This window comes from Ceratotherium simum, chromosome 17 (assembly GCF_057802395.1).
Source record: "Ceratotherium simum simum isolate JZ-2026a chromosome 17, ASM5780239v1, whole genome shotgun sequence".
Classification (NCBI taxonomy): Eukaryota; Metazoa; Chordata; class Mammalia; order Perissodactyla; family Rhinocerotidae; genus Ceratotherium; species Ceratotherium simum.
Window position 1 is genome coordinate 54,505,082 of NC_141916.1, and position 21,772 is coordinate 54,526,853.

Genomic DNA, 21,772 nt, shown 5'->3' on the forward strand with positions numbered 1-21,772 from the left:
GAGGCTGGGGTAGAGGCCTGAGTCCTGGTGGGTGGGATGGGAAAAGCCCTGAGCTTGGGCCAGATACCCCACCACCAGGATGCCAGCTGACAGAGGAGTAACCTGTGCTGGCTCTGTGACCCCCCGCACTGCCCCCCCCAGATTCTCTTTCTTCCCACCCTCATCTAGTGATGGCTGGCAGTCATTTTTATGCACAACTTTGTGTCGGCTCCGGTGTTTTTATGGTACATAAATGTACAGCTCTTGATCCCCAAAGTCCTCAGAGCAGGAAAGCAGGGTGCCTGGGCCAGGCTTCTTAGTGGGAAGTGTAGTCCTTGAGGTAGAGTCCAGGGGTGGGGGTGGTGACCAGCACTTTTGGGGAGAGATTTCCTCCAGGAGAAATGCCAAAGGTCCTGAATGTTCCTCACACCTCTCTGAAAAGAAAGGAGGTGGGTATTAGGTAAAGTCAGAACTGGGGTGAAGGTGAGGCTAAGGGCCCTTCCCTGCCAAGGCCCTGCTCTGGTACTGCTCTCCTTCTCTACTGACCCCCTCCCCACCGACCTCCTACTCTGGGACCCCTCCCGCTCCACACCAGCCTTCCCCTCTGCTCCCTCCCATGCCACCTTCCCTCTAGCACTTACGATGTGGACAGTGGCGTGTCCAGCTGTATGATGTGGGATCCACGCATCCTCTGCAGTTGGGCCCGAGTCAGCTTCCGAGGCCTGCTGTCCCCAGGCTCGGGGACACCCTCAATCCTTTGGCTGGCCAGTTCCTCCCGGATCTCTCTGAGCATGTCCTCAGCACGGAGAGGGTGGTGGGAGTGGGTGCAGCCAGGTCCTAGGAAGAGGGGCCCCTCTTCTTCCTCATCCGCTGAGGACTCCCAGGGGCTTCCCCCGGCAGAGTCAGTGTGGGTTGGGGAGGGCGGGAGCTGCCCCCGAAGTCGGGCCCTATGCAAGGTTTCCACTACCACATTCCCTCCTACCAAGGTCCCATCTTCTGCCTCAGAACAGGTGGGTGCGTCTCCCCTGGGAAGACTGCCTCCTCTTTGGGTATCTTCCTCCGGCAGATCAGGGGCACTTCGGCGTTGGGGAGCTTGGGGGTGAGGAGGCTGGGGGCGCAGAGGAACATCTCGGAGGTCCAGGGTGGAGAAGGTGAGGCGAGGGTCCCGCCGGAAGGCCCGCGAGCGTAGTCGGCTCAGTGGGGAGTGGGACTCCTCGGGGGAGCCTGAGATCAGAGTGCCATAGCCAGAGTCAGAGGTATCATCTGGTCCCGAGGGAGCGTCTTCATCCATGTCTTCTGTCACCACTAGGTGGGGGATGATGCTCAAGAACTCAGGAGTCCTACAATGAATAGTGAATGGTAGGAGTCAGGTGCTGAAGGGTCAAGTTCAAGTCCGGGAAGTCTCCCTTGATCACTCCGTCCAGAAATGGCCCCTCCTCCAAACTTATTTCAGTCTCACCCTTTATACTGCACTGAGGTTGTTTTTCTCATCTCGCTGGCTAAACTGGAGGTTCCTCTAAGGCATTTAAGCCGTAGGCCTTGGTCCCTGCAGGGCCTTGTATCAAGTAGGCACTCAGGTGTTTGCTGAGGGGTTCCTGAGGTTATCTGCCAGAGGATCTGTTTTCTCCTTAACCATGCTGCTGAACAGCTGTGTTATTCTGGACCCTCTCATGCTCTCTGCGGTTTTGGACTAGCCGAATCCTGCAGCTCCGACATTGTGCAAATCTGTACTGGCCTTCAGTCTCCATTCCTGGCCTGGGGATCCTGCTGCTCTCAGGGAGTTCATGTCTCTTGTGCCTGTTTCCTTCATGCTGTGCCAACCTTAGGCTGGCTGACCCCTTAGGCTGTCCCATGCGGCCCTTCGCTCGGCTGGTGGCAACCTGTTCTACTCCATCCTGTAGCCTGGGTTCCTCAGTCTATTCCCAATCCCCCCAAAAGCTGTATTGCCATTTCTCAGCCTTGTGGGTTCCTCTTTTCTCCCTCCCTGCCTGCAGCCCCCCTACTTTGGGAGCCCCTGTGGTCCCTGTGGGTCTTACCTCCCCTCTGCACTGCTCTGAGAGCCCTCTGGGGAAGGCGTGGAGGGCCTGGTGCCTGGGGACTCCCGGTCCCTGTCCCGATAGAGGGCCAGGAGCTCCCTCTTCTGTTGGACGTATTCCTCTGCCTTCAGCTTTTGCAGGGTGACCTGGGGTGGGGATACTTTCATTAAGAGCTCTCACTTATTGAGCACTTGCTGTATGCTGGGCACCATGCTAAGTGCTTTACATACATTATCTTATTTAATCTTCACAACAACCCTGTGAGGCAGACATTATTTTTTACTCCTACTTTACTACTGGGAAATGGAAACTGAGGTTATGTAACTGCCAAGGTCATGCAGTAGGAAAATGGGATGGAGCCAGGATTTGAACTCTGAGCTGGTCCTGGGGGTGGGTGGGGTGAATAGAGGGCGTCTTTTCCTACCTGTACAGTTCTTCCTGCTTCTCATGTCCCTTTGGCAAGCTCTGTATCCAGTCTGTCCCCTCTTTCAGGAAGCCCTCCCTGATTGGCAGTGATGGTGGTATAAGTGCTGGGCCCTCAGGTTACTCTTTCTCCTACTACCAGCTTGGGCAGGGGCAGGCTCTGTCCTGGGCTAAGGACTCTGCTGCCCTTCAGAGATGAAAGCAAGACCGTCCCAAGTGGAATGGAGAGAGGATACAATATACAGTTATGTGTTGCTTAATGACGGGGATACATTCTAAGAAATGCGTCGTTAGGCGATTTTGTCATTGTGCGAACATTATAGAGTGAACTTACACAAACCGGTACACAAACCGGTAGACGGTATAGCCTACTACACACCTAGGCTATATGATACTAATCTTATGGGACCACTGTCATATATGCGGCACGTGACTGTATTTTCTGTCTTTCTCCCTCAACATTTTCGTACCGGCGGCATCAGAATAAAATAGTGACATCTGAGAAGTGGTTTATAAAGCCCCTCCACATGCACCGGGTCATTTGATACACACCATCACCCTGCGGGGGGTGGAAAGCATGGCTATTAGCCCATTTTACAGACGAGAAAACAAGAGAGATGAAGGGACTTGCTCAAGGTCGCACAAGCTGAGAGAAGCAGACCTGGGTCTGCCTTTACTGTGAGTCCTAGTTCAGCAACTATGCTGTTTTTCAAGGGCGACCTTGAAGGGTAAGCGTTCCTACAGGACAACATTCACTGGGGGAGGGGGAGGGGGAGGGAAGGCAGCAGAACCGGAGGAGATTCAGGTCCCAGGCAGAGGCTTGGCAGAAGGGAGGTGGTGGTGGGCAGGCAGACATCAGTACTCACTGGAGTGGCCATATTGTTGTTAAAACATTGAAGTACTTCCACGCTGGTAAGCAAAGGTCTGCTGTCAGAGCCTCCACTTCCCTTCCCCAGGACTACCGCGTCCCCCAAGATCCAGCAGCTAGAGGGAGAACATCTGGCACAGCAGGGGACCTAGGACCCCCCCCCCCCACAATGCTCCACTCTGATTGATTTGATGCCCATGCCATATTGCTTATTAAATATTTTGAATATCTCCCCAGCTTGAGGTATATGAACCAGCAACTCGTGAGCACCTGGACCTTCCCAAAGCCAGAATACAGGGGGGTAGCGGGGTCAGGACAAGAGACATGGATGTGGAGAAATGGATGAACAGGGGTAGGAAAATGACATTAAGCTTATATTTCCAACTCTCCTTGCCCTGGCTCTCCAGTCACAGTCTGGTGAGTGACAAAGCAGTGCAAAGATTCTTAGCAGTCTCATCAGACTGGGTCTGTGGGCCAGAGCAAGGGGTGATGGTGCCTGGGGGCAGGAAACCAGCACAGGCCAGATCCTGTGACCTCCTCCCTCATCCCCAGACCTCATCTCCCAGCTGTGCGTGAGGAGTGTAGAGAGGAAGTAGGAGAAAGCAGGGCAGGAGAGGCCAGGGCGGGGCTGGGGCAGCCTGCTGGTCCTGCTGAGATGTAGTGCCCTTTTGCCCACATAATCCAAGTTCAAGTTTGTGTTTTGCATATCCAGGATAGGGATGGTGTGTGGAAGAAAAGAACTGGAAGGAAGTGGGGGTTGTCCATAAGGAATATCTAATACCAGCATCTCTGCCAAACTTGCCCCTGGCCCCACCCAGGGAAGAAGCAGGGAGGTGGGGGAACCTCAGGTACCAGGGGGTGGGGCTGTCTGAAGTGCCCCCCAGCCACCCCAAAGCCTCCCAGAAACCCTGGGAGGATTTTCTCAGCTTGGGTAAGATGAGAGACATGTTGGGGGCAGGGTGGGAGAGGAAGAGGAAATTGGGGCCTGAGCCAGAATGTGACACCCCTACAAAGCCGGGAAAAGGAAGGGAGGGCTTCCCCAGCACGATTCTTCTTCCTCTGCCCTGGTGGAGAACTGAAGTCTTGAGAGGAAATGCCTCCCCTCCCGCTGCCTCTGGAGCGGCTCCCAGATTCACCCACCCTCCTCCCGAAGTCCCCCGAGATGGACTAAAGCCCATCTCTTGAAGGTGGCACAGACTCTCTGAGCAGCAGATGCTGAGGCATTTCCCCAGCCAGAATTGGCCCTGCCAAGGCCCCACCGACCAGCCCTTTCTTCTACTGATGACAATAACAAACATTTATGGAGCGTCCATTAAGTGCTGGGCCTGGTCCCAAGCAGCTGACAAACATAATTCTCCCGTCTATACCGCATGGTGGTTCCCATCATCACTGCAATTCCCCAGATGCGGACCGGGCTTAGATAAGTGAACTAACTCCTGCAAGAACACAGACAACAACTGAGAGCTAGGCTGGGGCATGCCCTCGGAGCCTGGCTCTTTCCCTCTGGTTTCTTGGCCTCTGCCTCTGATAGCTTTCTGTTCCCGTCACTGGTTCCTTTTCCTCTTCCCAGCCCCTAAATATGGGCATTTCCCAAGATTCAGTCTCTCTCCCCTTGAGAAACTCATTTTCTCTAAAAGCTTAAGCCATCTTGGCCAGACCCGCGAGGAATAAATCTACATCTACGTTTCTGTAAGGGGCAGAAAAAACAGTGTGACCCCTGGGGGCTGCTCTCTCAGGGGACCACTGGATTTTCTACTGCGCTCTTCAGTTTACAAAGACTGATGGCAATAGAGAGAAGTATTCCCCAAGAATCTGGTGTGAGACAAAAGCAGGACAAACTAATTTCAAGGTTTCAGGGTTCTTTGCTTTGCAAAGGGAGGCGAGGAGATTGTGCCCTGCGTGGTAATGGATCAGAAATGACTTCCTTACCTCTCCTAGCCAGGAGTAGGACTGTGGGGGGCTACACTAGTTTGCATAATAAAATACCAGCAATTTTTAGTGGTCTCCTGGGGGTTCTAAAGGGAGAATTGTGGGGGGGAGGGGGCGTCATGGGACTGGGAACCAAAGGAAGAGGAGAAAAGTTCTGATGCTGTGGCTGGTAAAGAAAGGAGTCTGCCTGTCAGTAAGGGCCCCCACCTGCTGTCCTGGGGAGGCGGGGGCTTCAGGAACCCTGAGGCTTGTTTCCAGTTTTGTCCTCTGCTTCCCACTTTCCAAGCCTCAGTACAACTCGATTAACCACTAGAGTGGTGCCAGTTGCCAGCCAGTCTGGCCTTGTGGAAACTGCGTTTGGGCTGGAGAGACTGGTGTGGAGAAAAGGTGCCTGCCACATAGAGAGAGGGGACTGTGAGCGGGCCTGAAGCAGGGGTCAGGGCACATGGGAGACCACTCTTGTCACAAAGACCACCCCCACTCCCCACTCCTGTGCCCTACCTCTGGCTTCCTGAGAACTGTCACCATCTTGTTTGGGTATTCAAAGAAGTGGCAGCCCCGCAGGACTGGAGGACACAAGATCTTGAGGTTCCATCTTTCATCCTTATTTCATTTGTTTTATGGAAAAAACCTCATATTTATTTTCTATTCCCCTAATTCAGAATTTTTAATACAGTATTTAAACCAAGACTAAGCTCTGGTTTTCCTTTTCTCAGATAAGCTCTCCACATTTTGATACGATATCATAGATAAGATTGTGGGAAGAAGGCTTAAAATTATTTAAAGAACAAGACTATTTTCACACTTTCTCAGAAGTTTCAGAAGCCCTAATTACCTAAAGTGCTAATGACAAATCATTGTTATCTATTCATTAAAGCGAGCCCTACGAGAACAATTAATTTGATTTAAACTCTTTAAAAATAATGAAGTTGCATTGTTTAGAAATAGTCTACACTAAGATTTCTTTCCTTGTTCAAATGCCTTTTCCTTCCTTTTTTAAAAAATTAAGGTGTAATTGACATACAACATTATATTTGTTTCAGGTGTACAATGTAATGATTTGATATTGCTATATTATGAAATGATCACAAGTCTAGTTAACGTCACTCACCATATATTGCTACCAATTTTTTTTTCCTGTGATGAGAACTTTTAAGATCTACGCTCTTAGATCTGAACTCCAGATCTGTCTTTCCATATTTCCAAAAGCCCCTAAGATGTCTCCACTGGGCTGTCTCCCACCACCTCATTTCCTAAGTGCTTCTGTTTAAAATTAAATATCACCACCCTAGCTCCACTCCTCCCAGGAAGCAACAACCAAACAAATAGCTTTCTCTTCCTAATAATTTCACTTCTGTCAGGGGTGCCTCTGCCAAGGCTGTCTTTCCATCAGGAACCTCGGGACATAAATCATCCTTTGTCCCTGCGGACCTGAGTTACCGAGCATTTACTGAGAGCTGGCACCATGCTGCCTGTTTAATCTGAATGATTCCTTTGACTCTTCCCTATGAGGCAAGGACTTTTATTATGTATATCCATTTTCAGGTGAAGAAATGGAAGCTCAGGGAGGCCACATAACTCACCCCAGGTCACCCAGGTAGTAAGAGGTAGAACTGGTGTCTGAACGGATATTTTCATGCATTCCATCAGTATAGGCTTTTAACCACAGTCTCCCTAAGGTTCTCCTGTCTCTTCCTTCTTCTTTAGCTCCTTTCTTCTCCATTTTTTTTCCTTTTTTTTTTTGCAACATGTCCCTAAAGCCAGGGCACTAAACCTCAGTGTTTCACAGCCACACTAGTACAGTAAATCTCCTGCCACCAATCTCTCCCTCCCCCAGCCCACCTATCACTCTGCCACCTGACAATTCAAGATAGAACACACTGATCTCACCATGGCACGCCCTTGCTCAAGAATCTATGGTGGCTCTCTCTTGTCAACCCAATTCAGTTCAGTCTCATCCAGTCCACACTCTTCTGTAGCTCTTGGGGTCCTGCAGAACCTGGCCTCTCATCACGCGCTCACGCAAACCCTTTGCTCCAGACTCAGACAGACATGGTCACTGTCCCCAAATAAATCCAGTCCAACTGCCCTCTTGAGTCTTCCGCTTATGGTCTTCCCCATCCTTAAAAGTCCAACTCAAATCTCCACTCTCCTTTGGCCATTCTGCTCCTCTAGTGGGTTGAATAATGGCCCCAGAAAGACATGTCTAGGTCCTAACCCCAGAACCTGTGAATGTGACCTTATTTGGATAAAGGGTCTTTGTACATGTGCAAAGATCCTAAGTTAAGGATCTCAAGATGAGCTCATGTTGGATTTAGGGTAGGCTCTAAATCTAATGACTGGTGTCTTCATAAGAGACAGGAGAGGGAGACTTGAACACAGAGACATACAGAGAGGAAGGCCATGTGAAGACAGAGGCAGAGAGTGGAGTGATGCTGTCACAGCTAAAGGACACCTGGAGCCACCAGAAGCTGGAAGAGGCAATGACAGATTCTTCCCTAGAGCCTTGGAGAGAAAGTGTGGCCCTGCTGACACCTTGATTTCCAACATCTGGCCTCCAGAACTGCGAAAGAATAAGTTTCTGTTGCTTTAAGCCCAAGTTTGTGGTAACCAATACAGCTGCATTTGGATCTCTCTTGGTTTGAAGTCCTCTAGCTTTTATCACATACATCTGCCTACGTCACTCCCCTGTTTAACACCTTCACTGGCTCTGTGTCATCTATAGGACAAAGTTGAAGTTCCTTGTATGGCATGCAGAGATGGGCATGATCTGGTGGCGTCTACTTCCCAGCCTCTCTGCTGCTATGCCTGCCCTTCTGCTCTATGCCCTAGAAATACGAGCTACTAGGCTAGTTGTTCTCTCAACACACAACTGTTTCATATTTCTGACCTTTGCACATTCTGCTCCTCCATTTGGAATACTTTCCCACCCACTCTTGTTGATGTACTCTTAGATATCCCACAAACGGTGCGCAGACAATAGCTCCTCTGTGAAGGCTTCTCAGCGTACCCTCCCTCTGCACCATCCCTTTCGAAGCAACCCACCAGACAGAATGAAATACTCCCTTCTTGGTCCTAGTTCCATTCTGTGTACACATTTCTATTATTTGTATACTCATTTGTCTACCTAGGCAGCAGTGCATATTCCTCAAGGGCAAGAATGGTGTCTTATTCTTTCTGATTGCCTAGCACCTAGCACGTGCCTGCACCCAGCAAGGGCCCCATTAATGTCTGTTGAATGGAAGATGAAGTGTAGAAGTTAATTGTTTCAGGGTATAATTGTTTAGGGGATGCTGTCTTGGGCTCTCCCAGTGACTAGCATACTAACTTGCCAAAGCCTTTCTTCCATGGATGGTCAAGGCTGCGTCTCTCTCTTGAGGGCGCGCCTAAGGGGCTGGAGGTCCAGGCTGAACCTGCATGGAGCCCAGCCTCTCCTCCTCCTACTCCCCTTGTGCTCCTATTTCTGAGCTCCAGGGGCCCATACCTTCCTTCCTCAGGCCTGTTTTTCACGTACCTGGGCCTGCTGGGTCTTCTCCAGCCACTGGGCACGGTCTGTGGCACTGGGACAGTGCACTATGAGGGCACTGTAGACACACTGGAACTCACTGAGATGGATCACCAGGAAGCTGCCTGGGTGGAGGAGAAGATCTGCTTCAAGGGCTGGACCTTATTTGATCCCCATCCCGCCTCCTCCTTCCACTTGCCAAGAGGCAAGGAGAAGGAAAAGGTCTCCGCAGGAGACATACTAGGGTCTCGGAGTGGTTGGCACACAAGCTTCTCCAGCATGAGTGGGGGGCGGATAACCTTGGCTTTATCTGCCTTGCGTTGGTGCTTGGTCACCAGGAGCACGTCAGAGAAGAGGAACAGGTACACGTCCAGCTGGGGGCACGCATAGGAGAAAGAGATAAGGGTCAGCTGAGCAGCGGGAAGGGCTTGACAGGGATGGGGCTCAGGCGCGGGTGTGCGTGCACATGTGCACAGGGACAAGTGCAGAACTGTGGAATGCTAGAGCTGGAAGGGGTGTCAATTTGGCCCCATCTCTCACTTTATAGGCAATGAAAGTGGCTGACTCAGGGACACGCAAACAACCAGAGCTTAGCTGGAACCACGTCCTCTTCCCAATATACACACAGACCCACAGTCACACACCTCTTCTCCCATTTCCAACTTTTCTGACTCTTATCCTGTCTCCAATTACCTCCCTCTTCTTTCTCTGCAGTTCATCTCCGCTCCTCCCCACATCTCCCTCACCTTTCCTTCTCGTCCCTCCTTTACTCGGACGGGTCCCTCCAGCAACAGCTGCCTGGTGTGCTCAGGAGCAACTCCCAGCATGGGCGATGTCAGGTCCAGGGTGGAGAATGGACGCAGGTTCTGAGAGACACAGATAGGAGAGGATCAGGGGACTGGGTGGGGTTTGTCTCTACCTGTCAGCCAAGGTGGTTCTTGGTTCTGTCACCAGCACCTTCTCTTCTCATCTTTCCCCATCTTGGACGGAGAGGGAGCATCCCAGTGCCTCCTTTTCACTCTTTTGAACTCTGTCCCTTGGATTCTCACACCCTCTGTGGCACCTCTGCCCCTTCCCTTCCAGGCTTCTGCTTCACCCGTTTGCCTGGGAACCCTGCTTTCCGAGCCCCTTCCCTCTGCCCTCTCTCACCTTCTCCACCTCCTCACTGGACGGCTCCAGCACCTCGTAGGGCCCAATGCGTTGGGCTGCGGCTACCAAACTCTCCTGCTCTTCGCCCTGGCGGACCTGCTTATTGACGTGTCGCAGGAATGACTCCACAGCTGCAATCTGGGTGAGGGTGGGGGTTGGAAGAAGGAACAGCTCAGCTCCTCACCCTGTCCATCCCACCAATCACCGACAGCCACAGCATTCTAACCTAGGCGGCCAGTCAGTGCCACACTGTGACACACGTACGAGGAAAGAGACCCACAAGAGTTCCTGGAGATCAGTTCCCACGCAGCCCCCAACTCCCAAGGGCACTGCCAGGCCCCCTACCATGGCATGCAGGGCCTCTCGGGCTCGCGCCTGGGGGGTCCTCTTTAGCACGGCCTGGAGCAGCAGTGGGTACTTGGTGATGCGCTGGTGGGGCTTGATGAGCAAGTCACCCAGCGTCTGCCTCCCCGAGCGCTTGTGCTTCTCACACCACTGCCAGGGAAGGTGGGCAGGGGGTCAGGGCTCTGCAAGCTTCCTCCTGCCCCACCGTAGTGATGAACTCAGCCTTGGAACCAGTAGAGATCAGGGATGACCTGGCTGTCTAAGTTCCCATCCCCCTTCCCTGCAGCCCCCTCCTACCTGCACGAAGGTGTGGAAGAGCGGGTTGTTGTCTTGCTGCTCCCTGGCGTAAGCCATGGTCTGCTTTACTCGCAGGCAGTACTGGACGTAGGGCTGAAACCGCTGGCTGAACTGGAGGGACAGATACGGGGGGCGAGGAGCAGGCAGGGGGAAGAAGGTCATGAGATACAGGCTCCAGCTGCAGAACACGGGGAGCAGGGAAGGGAGAGAGCCTCTCATAGACCCTTAGTCCAGCCCCTGCCAACCCCCACCTCCCATGATGGCTCTCCTCCTTGACTTCTGGCCCCCTCCTCTGGATTCCAAGGAGGACTGCAGGTTCTGAGAGGTCCCCCTACTGCTGATCTCTGAGCTCCCACCCACAGCCCCTGCTGTGCCCTGCTGCTCTGGACTTACTCCCACCATCAATAATTCAGCCGGAACGTTTTCAGGACACTGCAGATCCCATTTCACCCAGGTGGTGGGGTGGTTACCTGGGGCTTGCCCAGAAGCCCTGCTCCCGTGGAAGGGGGCCACCTAAGGCTCAAGGGAGACTGTCCTCACCTCTCTACCCCATTCCAACTCAGCAAGGCCCACATTTTCCTGGTTGGGTACAACTGTGGAAGAAAGTCTGATCCTAGGCCTCTTGCTTTCTTGTATCACACTTCCCCATGCTCCAGGTGCCCCTGTGGCCTTTCCACCTCCTCCTCCCACCTCCTAGGGGACGCCTCATTGAGGTCTCATTCTTGCTTCCAGCTGTTTGTCAAAGGATCTCCGTCCAAGAAGGAAGATTTTATAGTTGCCAAGAGCTTAGATGTAACCCTTCCCTGAAATAGCTGCATTATCATTTCATAAGGGTCTCCAGAAGCCCAGAGAGCCTTTGGAACAGAGGTCATACTTGTGGAATGAAGGGTAGGAGGTGAGGTGATATTTGGGTGAGGGGCTGTGCCCTTGGACCCTCAAGTCATGGAAGGATTCCAGCCGCATAGGCATGCCCTGCATATAGGACCCCACTGGGGGCTCTCCCAGTCCTGCCCCATCCACACACAGCCCTCCACCACGCCTCACCATCAGAAAGCCATTCTGCAGGCTGACAGGGTCCAGAGGCTGGCCCGAGGCTCGAGTCTCCTCCAGGGTAGGCCCCAGCACCTCTTCCCAAAAGCTGTGGTGGGCTCGAATCAGGCTGGGGACATTTCCAAACAGGGTCTCAGCTGACACCTGGAAGAGGGAGCCAGACTTAGCCACATGCCTTGGCAGGTCACCATCAGGCAGCCCTGGCCATGGACAAGTGAGACCACTAAGCTTGGATGGGGGTCGGGTCCGGGGGGCAGCGGTCTGCTTGGAGCAGGAAGGGGAGTAGGGAGGGCAGGGGGTGTCCTAGAAAATGGGGCAGTGGAAATTCAGATTGGGCAGCCTGGAGGGCTCCCTGTGACCCCACCCCCACTCCCTGGGCTCAGAGCTGGGATGTACCAGACACCCCTCCTGAGCACCCACTCACCTCATTCAGCAGTCCCACTCGCTGCAAGTTCAGCAAACCGGCAGCTAGGAGCTGGATGCAGGGAGAGACGAGGGTCTCAGCACCTGACCTCCTCCTCTTGGGACCCCAGCCCAGCCCTTCAACACATTCCCATCCCCAACTTCAGTACTGCTAACCTCTCTCCCAAGATCCCCAGGTCTCAAATCAGGGGCACCTCTTTGTATCCTTCCCCTCCCCCCTCCAGCAACCCTGCCCTTTCTGGTCTGGGAGAATGGGGGATAATGCGGGGGACAGGGGAGATGGCTGAGGGTAGGGCCAGAGCTGGGTGGGAGGCTCACATCCGTCATGATCTTGAGCTTTCGCACGTAGATCAGCTCGGTGGTCAGTAGCTCCCACAGTGCTTCCTGCTGGTGGCAGAGCTCCCGGCTCATGTCCTGGGGCGGGGAGAGGGCTGGTTCAGTGGGGGAACGATGACAAGAACAGCAGCTACCATTTCTTAAATGCTACTTGCTCTACTTCATAGATGACCTTTTAATCCTCAAACCAGTCCTCCAATGTGTAGGCGGTGTTATCCCTATTTTACAGATGAGGCGACCGAGGCTCAGAGAGGTCTGCTGTCTTGACCAAGGTCTCACTATAAGTGGCAGAGCCAGGATTTGAACCCAGAGCAGGATATCCCCAAATGCTTCCCCCACATGACCCCACTTCCCGAGGCCTTTCCCTCGGGAGGAGGCAGAGGTGAGACGCGTGTGTGTGTGTCTGTAACACCATGCGGACAGACACTGTGTTACAGGCCCACCTTGTGCCCAGGCACCAGCTCCTTCCAGGACTTCTCCACGGTCAGGCTGCTGTCGCGGCCCTCTCCTATCTCCCAGTGCCGCCGGTCCTCAGGGGGCAGGCGGGGCATCCCAAACATGCTGAACGTATGCAGCCTCACCTCCAGCTCGTGGGCCTTGGTGACTTCCTGGAGGAGCCAAGAAGGGGATCAGCCCTGGCCACATGCTGGGCACCCAGGCCACCTGGCCAGGGAGGGCTGTGTGCATGTGTGTGTGCATGTGTGTGTGTGTGTGTGTGTGTGTGTGTGTGTGTCTGGGAATGGGAGGTGGCAAACAGCACTGCAAGTGAGTGGGGACATGGAAGCCTGGGGGACAGGGATCGGCCTTGGCTGGGATTACAGGGGAAAGGGTGTTGCTGGAACAGGGATAGAGAGGCACCCTGGTCTGCAGAAATGTCCCCGGACAGAGGGGTCTGACCTGGGATCCCTGACCAGAAAGGTTCCTTCCAGAGGTGTCCTGAGACAGAACACTTCAGAGGGACCTTCAGGTGGAGACCAGAACAGGACTCAGGGAACCAGTGGTCTCAGGCCACATTTTGACATTTGGCCATGAAATACACATTTTTATGAGGCGGCATGACAGAGACGTACCCCTGAGAGCTAAATCTGGCTTCCTGGAGGGGCTGCCCGTGATCTCAGCTTGGATCCTCTGTGGAGGACGTCACAGCTCAGGTGCAAGCATGGGGATGGAGGACAGGGACTCCTTACCTTGAGTTTGGGGGAGTGAGGTGGGCCAGCCCCAAAATAGACTCCATGCCTCTTCTCGGGCTCTGGTTCTCGCAGCCTCATGGGAGACAGGCCTCGGGCTTGGCCAGAACCCTTGGCAAAGGGGACATAGTCCTGGAGGCGTCGGCGACTGAGATCCTGGGGGAGGAGCGGGGGCAGTTCTGGGGGTGCCTCCCTTCCCCTAGAAGTCCCAGAGAGCTGGTGGAGGCCAGGCTTGGCTCTAGCTGGCGTCCCCCACCCCTGCAAGTTGGGCTGGCTCACCTCTCCCCTCAAACCAGTTTGGTGTGGAGCCACTCCTGCCCTGAGTCACAGAGGCTGCTGCCAGAGAGGCCTAGTGACTTGGGCAAAGACATGCCAACCTGACTCCCCGGGGGCAGAAGCAGGCCCTCCTCCAGAGCAGCAGCACAGGCACGCACATGCCTGGGCTCTGGCGGGTATACCCCCATGTCTGCCCACTCACACGTGTGCTCCCTGTACCAGGGCTTGCATGCACAACGCACGGTGCACACTGCGCTCTGGGTCCCTCACAGCTTCCCGTATCTGTCAACAGCCTCCCTCACACGTGGGGACGAGAGTACACACATGTGCGGCCTCCCCCCCAGGGGCATGCAGCCTGTGTCCTAGCCAGTGGGACTGGCTACCCTTCCATGTGAGAAGTTGAGGCCACGGCCACAAGTCTCCTCCCAGGCAGGCCTGGTCACATTCCTTGACCTGGCTGTGGCCTGACTTAACCCACATACTTCCCAGTCTCCCTTCCCGCCCTCAGCCTGGGAGAGTCCCCAGCTGTCTTCCCAGTCTCCCAGTGCCAAATCCTCCTCCAGTAAGGCAGGGGATACCCCCAGCCGGAAGCACAACTCTTCTCAAGGTGGAGGGAAGCCTGGAGGCTGAGGGAAAGACCGCTAGGCCTCCACACCCCTTTCCTTGGTCAGCATTGGAGGTGGGCCAGGAGGGTGGAGCTGGGGTGCAGCCCCACACCCCTCCTCTACTTGTACAGTAGGGACACCCTGAACCTTTGCTCTTCCTCCAGCCCTGACTCAGAGGGAGGCAGTTCTCAGGGACCCCACACGCTCCTCCCAAGTAGAGGCGGGAGTCTGGGAGGTGCCAACCTCAGGGTTTGGTGACCTTCCCCCCAGCTCCGTGGCTCAGACTTGTTTAACAGCAGCTGTCTGAGGGCCTGGCTTCTCCTGGCTCTCTGCCTCGCCTGCCCCAGCTGTCTGGGATGGGTGTAGAGTCCTGGGAGCCTGGCCCAGCACCACCCTCCTCCCACTCATAAGCCAGGAGAGAAGGTAGGGGTGAGGGATAGGAATAGAGCAGCCCATGAACCTGTAAGGGGACAGAGACTTGCAAGCCTGGATATCCTCCTTCCTGCCCCACTCAGGTCTTTTGGGGCACAGCCTGGACTCACCAGCACGAGGCCTCCTCGGGGATAGAGACTGCCAGCAGCACTCTGGGTGGAGGCCCGATGCCGGCCCCCATAGGTCTCAATGCGGGAGGCCACAAGTCCTTGGAGGGGACCCTCATCTGGAAGACGAAAGGCCTGCATCCCTTTTCTCCTGGGTCACCTCCAAAGGGTCATAACTCCAATGTCCAGAAGAGAGGGGTCCCTTGAGGCTGCAAAGAGAAAATACAGGGATGGAAGGGCCAGCCTTGATCAGTGGGTGGCACCAGGCTGGAGATCAAGGCCATGGGGATGGGGAGGGAAAGAGGATGGAGTGGGAGAGGAGGGGGCCAAGGGCTTGGTCTCTTGTTGGGGAAGCATGGCGGCCTCATCTATGACTTGGTGGGGGTGGGGTATGCACCCACATGCTGGGTAGAAAGCCCCTTGGGGCTGTACCTCCTCCCTCAAATGTGCGCCTATTTGGTGTGCAACCTCCCACACTGGCCTCATAGGGTGCTGGAGTCCTAAGAACAGCTGGGAGCAAGGGTCACAGACAGGTCTCCAGCTTCCTGGAGGCCCCCTGGGAGGATTCCCCTTGCACCTAGCTACACCATCCCCTTCCGCATAGTAGCGTGGGGAAAAGCTGTAGGGAGGCCTGGAGGCAGGGGGCTGGAGACTGCTGGACCTGCCACCTGTTTTTGTACAGCTTGCAAGCTAAGAATGCTTTTTACATGTTTAAATAGTTGAAAAAAATCAAAAGAAGAATAATATTTCACAACACATGAAAATTATGTGAAATTCACATTCAGTGTCCATAAATAAAGTTTTATTGGAACATGGCCACACTTATTTACAATTGTCTGTGACTGCTTTCCTGCTAGTTGTGACAGAGACAGTAAAGTCTTCAAAATCTGCTACATTTACTATCTGGCCCGTAGTGATGTTTGCCTGCCCCTTCCCTGGACCCTCCTGGCCACAGACAAGGAGGTGAGGGAGGGACAGCTGTCAGGCCGCTGGCTTAGAGATGGGCCAAGTGGAAGTAGGCTACGCTTCGTCTTCTCCAGCCTCTGGGAACACCTCCGCGGAGCTGGCAGCCCACTGTGGGGCTCCATCCCTTCCCCCTAACCCTGGGTAGGGGACCCACCCTCCGAGTGGGCAGGGCCCGGAGAGGAGAGGCCTCCAGCAGGTGCTGGTCCCCTCCAGGTGGCCCCGAGGCCCTTGCCCTGCCCTCCTCTTACGGTTTCTCTGATTTATGAGCAGCAGAGGAAAACGTTCACTGCCTCCCAGGCTCCCTTCCAAAAATCCTCTCTCCAAGGGCTGTCTTCCTCTCCCTCTTCCTACCCATGGTCCTTTTTGGCTTTGACTCGGGCTGCCCTTCCTCTCTCGACCCCCGCCCGGTGCCCCGCCCCCGTCCGCCCGGCCCTCCCGCCGCTCACCTGTGCGCGCAGGTGTCCGGGCGCCCACGGCCCGCGCTGCCGGCTTCCGCCCGCGGGGCTCCCGGTGGCCGACCGCTCCCGCAGCGATGCCAGCCCCGCTGCCGGCCTGGGTCTGGGACCGAGCGGCCCGCGGGACCGAGCAGCGCGGGGACGGGCCGGGAGGGAAGGTGGAGGGAGAGGCGGGGACGCTGGCTGGCACCGCCCTCTCACGGCGGGCACCCGACCGGCCGCGCAGTGCGGACGTCTGTGGGGCCCTGGGGACCCAGGGGCCCCTACCCGGGACGCGGCCACCACCCTTCCCCCGCAAGCAGAGCCCACTTGGCAGGACCCTCTCCCCCTATTTCCTTCGCCCCTGAACTCACCACCCAGCCGGTCCGGGCGGATGGGCTGGAACCGCCTGGCGCCCTCCCCTCCCGGCCAGACCCCCGAGGCGCCAGAGTAATAAAGCAGAAATGCGAGGCTGGGCGCCGCCGCAGGAAGAGGGGAGGGCAATGACCGAGTGATGTGGGGCAGGTGCCCACCTCGCTTTCTGCGTGCGGTGGGTGGCCGGCTATCCCCGCCTCCCCTTGCCTGTCTTCCTCCTTCAACCAGGCAGGGGAGCAGGACAGCCAGCAGAAGGGGTGTGGGACACAGGTGTCCCCCCCCCACCGTCCCCCCGCGGGCATTCACACCGCTCTCTGCCCTCGGAGTCCAAAGTGTGACCCTTATCTCTCCCTTGCCTGCCCTGGCCGTCCGCTGGAAGGCTGGACTTTGCCTTTGCTCCAGGGATGGCGCCTAGTGCCAGGCTGAGGCCTGACCCAACGCTACTCCCATTACCTAGGACTGGGGATGGGAGAGCAGGGGTATCAGATGGGGGCACCCTCACCCTTCACTGGCAAACAGGCACACTCCAGGCTTCACAAGGGCGGTCCCAGCACCATCAGCGGCTGCTAAAATAGACACTGTTCAAGAAAGGGCACTTGCTGGGTGTTTCATGAAAGGATCACATTTTCACATCCCCAAATCATGACACATCCTCCAACAGAAACGCTACATATTGGGAATCAGAAGTGTCCATGGATGTGTGGTCCTTAAAATCTTACCATCAGGAAGCGCAAGACGGTGTAATGGGGGTGGGGCAGGCCTGAGTGCCCTCCCCTCCTGTGGTCTCCCCTCACCCCATATCAGCATGCAGTGATTGATACAACTCCTTACATTTGTAGAGCACTCTGAAATTCACAAAACACTTTCAAAAGCATAATCCCATTGTACCCCTAGGGGAGAGGGTCTCCATTCTCCTCTCCTGTCTGGCGTATTAAACACAGAAACGATCTGAAGGGTCCTAGTCCTCGCCCTGGCTCTGGTGACTCTGCTTTGTTTGGGAGAGGAATCTTCATCATTTGATTGTTTCTGATTTTGTCCGCCCTCCTGGTATTTGCCCTCCAATAATTTCTTTTTCTGAGCTTGCTGTTACATGATTGCTCTGTTAGTTCAGAAGAGTTCTTTGTATGTCTGACGCTCTACATCCTACCTCCTGCTTCCTGCCTCCCAGTAGAGTGGGATCAGTTTCAGGGAGAGAAATTGAGTGGGGCAGGAATGCAGTGGCGAGAAGCACTTTCCTCTTCCCGATATCAGGGGGGGTGTGTGTGTGTGAGTGAATGAGTGTATGAGGGGGAGAGGGAAGGGGAGGGGCAGGGGGAGGGGACGAGGGAGAGATCCACGATCCAGGGATGGCAAGAGCAGTCATGAGGGAAAGAGAGCTAATAAACCAGGAGATGGGGGGCCAGCCCGGTGGCGCAGCAGTCAATTGCGCGCTTCAGGACCGGGGTTCACACGTTCGGATCCCAGGCGCGCACCGACGCACCATTTGTCAAGTCATGCTGTGGCGGCATCCCATATAAAGTAGAGGAAGATGGGCATGGATGTTAGACCAGGGCCAGTCTTCCTCAGTAAAAAAAAAAAAAAAAAAAAAAAGAGGAGGATTGGCATCGGATGTTAGCTCAGGGCCAATCTTCGTCACAAAAATAAATAAATAAACCAGGAGATGGTGATTACTGGCAGTATTAAATGACACCCCAGAGATATTAGTATTAAATGACACCCCAGAGAGAGCCGGTGCCAAGGGCCCCTAGCTTATCCTCCCAATGTCTCCCAGAAAGAGGAGAAAGGAGGAGTAAGGGGGAGATTGAAATTGAGAGAACATCAGAGACAAGCCTGGACTTAACGGCCTCTGGGGTGAGCTGGTTAGACTGGCCCAGTGGACAGGAGGAAAGTTAACCCTTTCACTCCCCTCCAGGCTGAGATCCAATCTCCACCCACCACTGCCGCAGGGCCTGTCTTCAGCCTGTCTGGGAGGAGAGGTTCCCAGGGAAAGCTGGAGTCTAAGAGCTGGAGGTGTGGCCTGGAGAGCGCGGGCTGGGAGGCGGGACTCCTGTGTTCTGTTCTGTTCCGGCCTTGTCGTCAGATGGTTGCTCTCACAACCTCTGTTTTCCCTGGCTCCTTCATGCTGTGGAGAGAAGACGCCTGCGACAGGCTGAGAGGGGACACAGCTCAGGGAGCTGAATGAAGCCTGAAGAGTTGGGAGGCTGGAGGGCTGGCCTCTGCTGAGTGGCACTGGGGAGCCCTTGGCCCTTGGCCCAGAGAGGGACACCTGGATACTTGTCCTTCTTCCTGGCTGGCCCCAGACTTTCCTCACATCTCTAGCTTGAGTCCCATCTCTCCTCCATGCCTCAGTTTCTCCCCTAGTGCAGATACCCCTCATCAGGCCCCTGGCTTGTCTGCCCAAGATAGGAGCTCTGCGGATCAAAAGCCTCTGTCTGATACATCATGAGGGTAACATTCTGGGGCTGACATAGGGGGCCCCAAGTCCCTTCTCCCCTCCCTCATAGGCAAGAAGTTCAGGGAGACTCACCTGAGCCCTGAGCTCTGCCCGGGCCACACCTTTCAGGGCCAGGAGGGAGGCCGTCTGGGTTAATGAGATGCTAGCAGGCTCTAGCAACAGGAGGCAGCTGACGGGGTGTGTCTTCCTTGCCCCAGAGTAGGGGAGACATGGGGAAGTTGAGGGCTGGAGTAGGGAGGCACCAGGTCATGTGAGGCAGATAAAACCAGGAGGCCAGGCCACTGGGCACAGCTGCCAGTACCTTAGAACAGTGTTCATCTGTGCAACGTATTAGGAATATACAGACTATATATTTCTAGCATGAGGAATTGTCCTAATCCTACTATAACAGTCCCTGACTTCTGGGAGATTACAGACTAATGGGGAGTCAGACAGACTAATGGTGAACAGAACACTGATATATGTTACACGTATAAGGAAGGAGCCAGGACCTGTGGGAACACTTTGGAGGGACTGATAGCAATATAAGGAAGCCAGGGAAGGCTTCACAAAGGAGGTAAACGTTGTGCTGGGACTTTAAGGATGAGTAGGAGTTTGCTGGGCCCGGAAGGAGGAAAGGGCATTTCTGGAGGAGGGAACAGCATGAGCCAAGACAGAGATGTATTTAAAAAGAAAGGGGGAGGGCCAGCCCCGTGGCTTGGTGGTTAAGTGCATGCATTCCGCTACTGGCGGCCTGGGTTCGGATCCCGGGCGTGCACCAATGCACCACTTGTCGGGCCATGCTGAGGCCGTGTCCCACATACAGCAACTAGAAGGATGTGCAACTATGACATACAACTATCTACTGGGGTTTTGGGGGAAAAAAGGAGGAGGATTGGCAATGGATGTTAGCTCAGAGCCAGTCTTCCTCAGAAAAATAAATAAATAAAAAGAAAGGGGGAAAGGGCAGGCTTTCCCAAGGGCCTCCTGAGAGTCTGCCCGGAGGGCTTCCTGGGCACATCCCACCCTCCAAGCAGCCGATCTCTGGGGGGCAGTTTAGGAGGACAAACTGTCTTCCTGGCGTTCAAGGACCTCCCAGTATGACCCTGAGTCTACTTCCCACCTTCACAGGCTACTCCCCTCCTCCACCCCTGGAGGTGGCCATTCTCTGGATCTGCCCCAGCCTGCCTGATTCCATGCCTTTGCTCAGGCACTCCTCTCAGCTGGCATAACATCTTTGACCCTTGTCCTCCCGTCTCCACTTCTACCTCCCTCACGGTCCTCCACAGGGACTGCTGCCTTCAGGAAACTTTTCTTGATAATCCCCAACCAGAGCGATCACTTTCTGCTTTCAACTGCCTGGGCCACTATGTTTCTTTAAAAGGCACCACTCTTATTCTGCCCACTACTGTTGCTATTTGTGTGGAAGCCCCTGTCCCTGAAGGCTCCTTGAGGGCAGGGACCAGCCCCTAGCATAGGGGCTGGCACAAGACTGGCAGCCGGTGCTTGTGGAATTGAACCACATTGACTTGCTAGTGAACCTGGATAGGACTGACCTGTAGGCAGACTCGCCAACTCTGTCATCTCTCGACCTCTGCCCAGAGGAGCAGCCTTTGGTTTTAGACACCTGGAATTCTTCCGGAACTTCAGTTTGGCATTCCTGCTTCATTACTGTAGTTTCAACATTTCCTTGGTGCTCCTTCTGAAGGTTCCTGATCCCTTGGGACAAACACGCTGTGTGAGTTTTACCTTGCATGCCACTTGTGATGGATTAGTAATGGTTTCCCTAGAATATTATGTTAAGAAGGATTCTGTGGATGATGGGGGAGCGCTGAGATGGCTTAGCAATGTCTGCCTTGGGGGGAGGAGGGGCTCCTTCTGCCTTAGTGTGAAGAGGTTAGTTTATTAGATGTTTTTCTAACGTATTAAGCCAAGACTGTGAGAGTGTGGGCTTTTTCCTGAGGAAAGCTGAGGAAGAGCTGAGGGGAGAAAGTGAGTAGAAGAGGGGCTGAGGGCTCCAAAGGTAGATTGACCTTCTTGGGATTTCCCGGGGCAGACCTTGGCATCAGGTGTCTGAATGTCCAGATCTGTGCTCTGACTATGTTCCCTCCTGCTCTTGACATGATCAGTGGGCAGAGGAACTGTGGAATCTTAGCCAGACCAATAGGGCCTTCATGGCTCAGGATCCCTGGAAGGTTCCTTAGCAGACGTGCCTAGGGCTATGACAGTGAGTCCCTCGCCTGTGCGAATGTTCCCTAGTTCTCTCTCCTCCTAGGCAGCTCAGGCCTTCAAGAATGGCAAGCAAGAATCAAAAGTGAATAATCTCTAAAGGCATTTTATTTCATGTCTTTCTACCTTCGCCCCATTGCACCTGGGGGCCATGGTCTCTCCTAGTGACATCCCCTGGAAATGCAATTAGATTTGACTTGGTTGTGGGGGCCAAGTGTGGACAGGCCCCCAAGCCTTGGCTTTTCCCAGTTGAATGGGAGACATGTGGTCTTGCAACCCAACGTTCCTCCCTATGCAGGAATGCTGGCTAATGTCCTTGGCAGATGTCCTCGCCTCTGTCCCCTCCAGCAATGCTGCTCCCAGATTCCTTCCTTAGGTCTGTGTTGA

At 54.6% G+C, this 21,772-nt stretch overlaps 1 protein-coding gene across 2 annotated transcripts; it reads right to left on the reverse strand.

The window, feature by feature from the left end:
* Positions 1-138: 138 nt before the first annotated feature.
* PLEKHG6 (pleckstrin homology and RhoGEF domain containing G6) lies at positions 139-16,591 on the reverse strand. Of its 2 annotated transcripts, XM_014793903.2 has the most exons (16): positions 16,360-16,591; positions 14,951-15,156; positions 13,528-13,683; positions 12,784-12,948; positions 12,323-12,418; positions 12,006-12,056; positions 11,576-11,725; positions 10,532-10,642; positions 10,235-10,384; positions 9,890-10,027; positions 9,487-9,606; positions 8,982-9,114; positions 8,750-8,865; positions 2,016-2,161; positions 621-1,319; positions 139-413 (listed from the first exon to the last, which is right to left on the reverse strand). In XM_014793903.2, the coding sequence occupies exons 2-16, from the start codon at positions 15,086-15,088 to the stop codon at positions 404-406; spliced, it is 2,379 nt and encodes a 792-aa protein (XP_014649389.2). In that variant the 5' UTR covers positions 15,089-15,156; positions 16,360-16,591; the 3' UTR covers positions 139-403. The 2 variants fall into 2 exon arrangements, with proteins under 2 accessions (XP_014649389.2, XP_087298997.1); XM_087442871.1 differs by lacking the exon at positions 10,235-10,384.
* Between the last annotated feature and the right edge of the window lie 5,181 nt (positions 16,592-21,772).

Excerpts from the sequence above, each read along its gene's own strand:
- PLEKHG6 (XM_014793903.2), bottom strand. The coding sequence starts at position 15,088 with ATGCAGGCCTTTCGTCTTCCAGATGAGGGTCCCCTCCAAGGACTTGTG. Across the intron at positions 11,726-12,005 it reads GAGTGGGACTGCTGAATGAG|GTGTCAGCTGAGACCCTGTT; the intron begins GTGAGTGGGTGC and ends TCCCTCTTCCAG. Across the intron at positions 1,320-2,015 it reads CAGAGCAGTGCAGAGGGGAG|GACTCCTGAGTTCTTGAGCA; the intron begins GTAAGACCCACA and ends TATTCATTGTAG.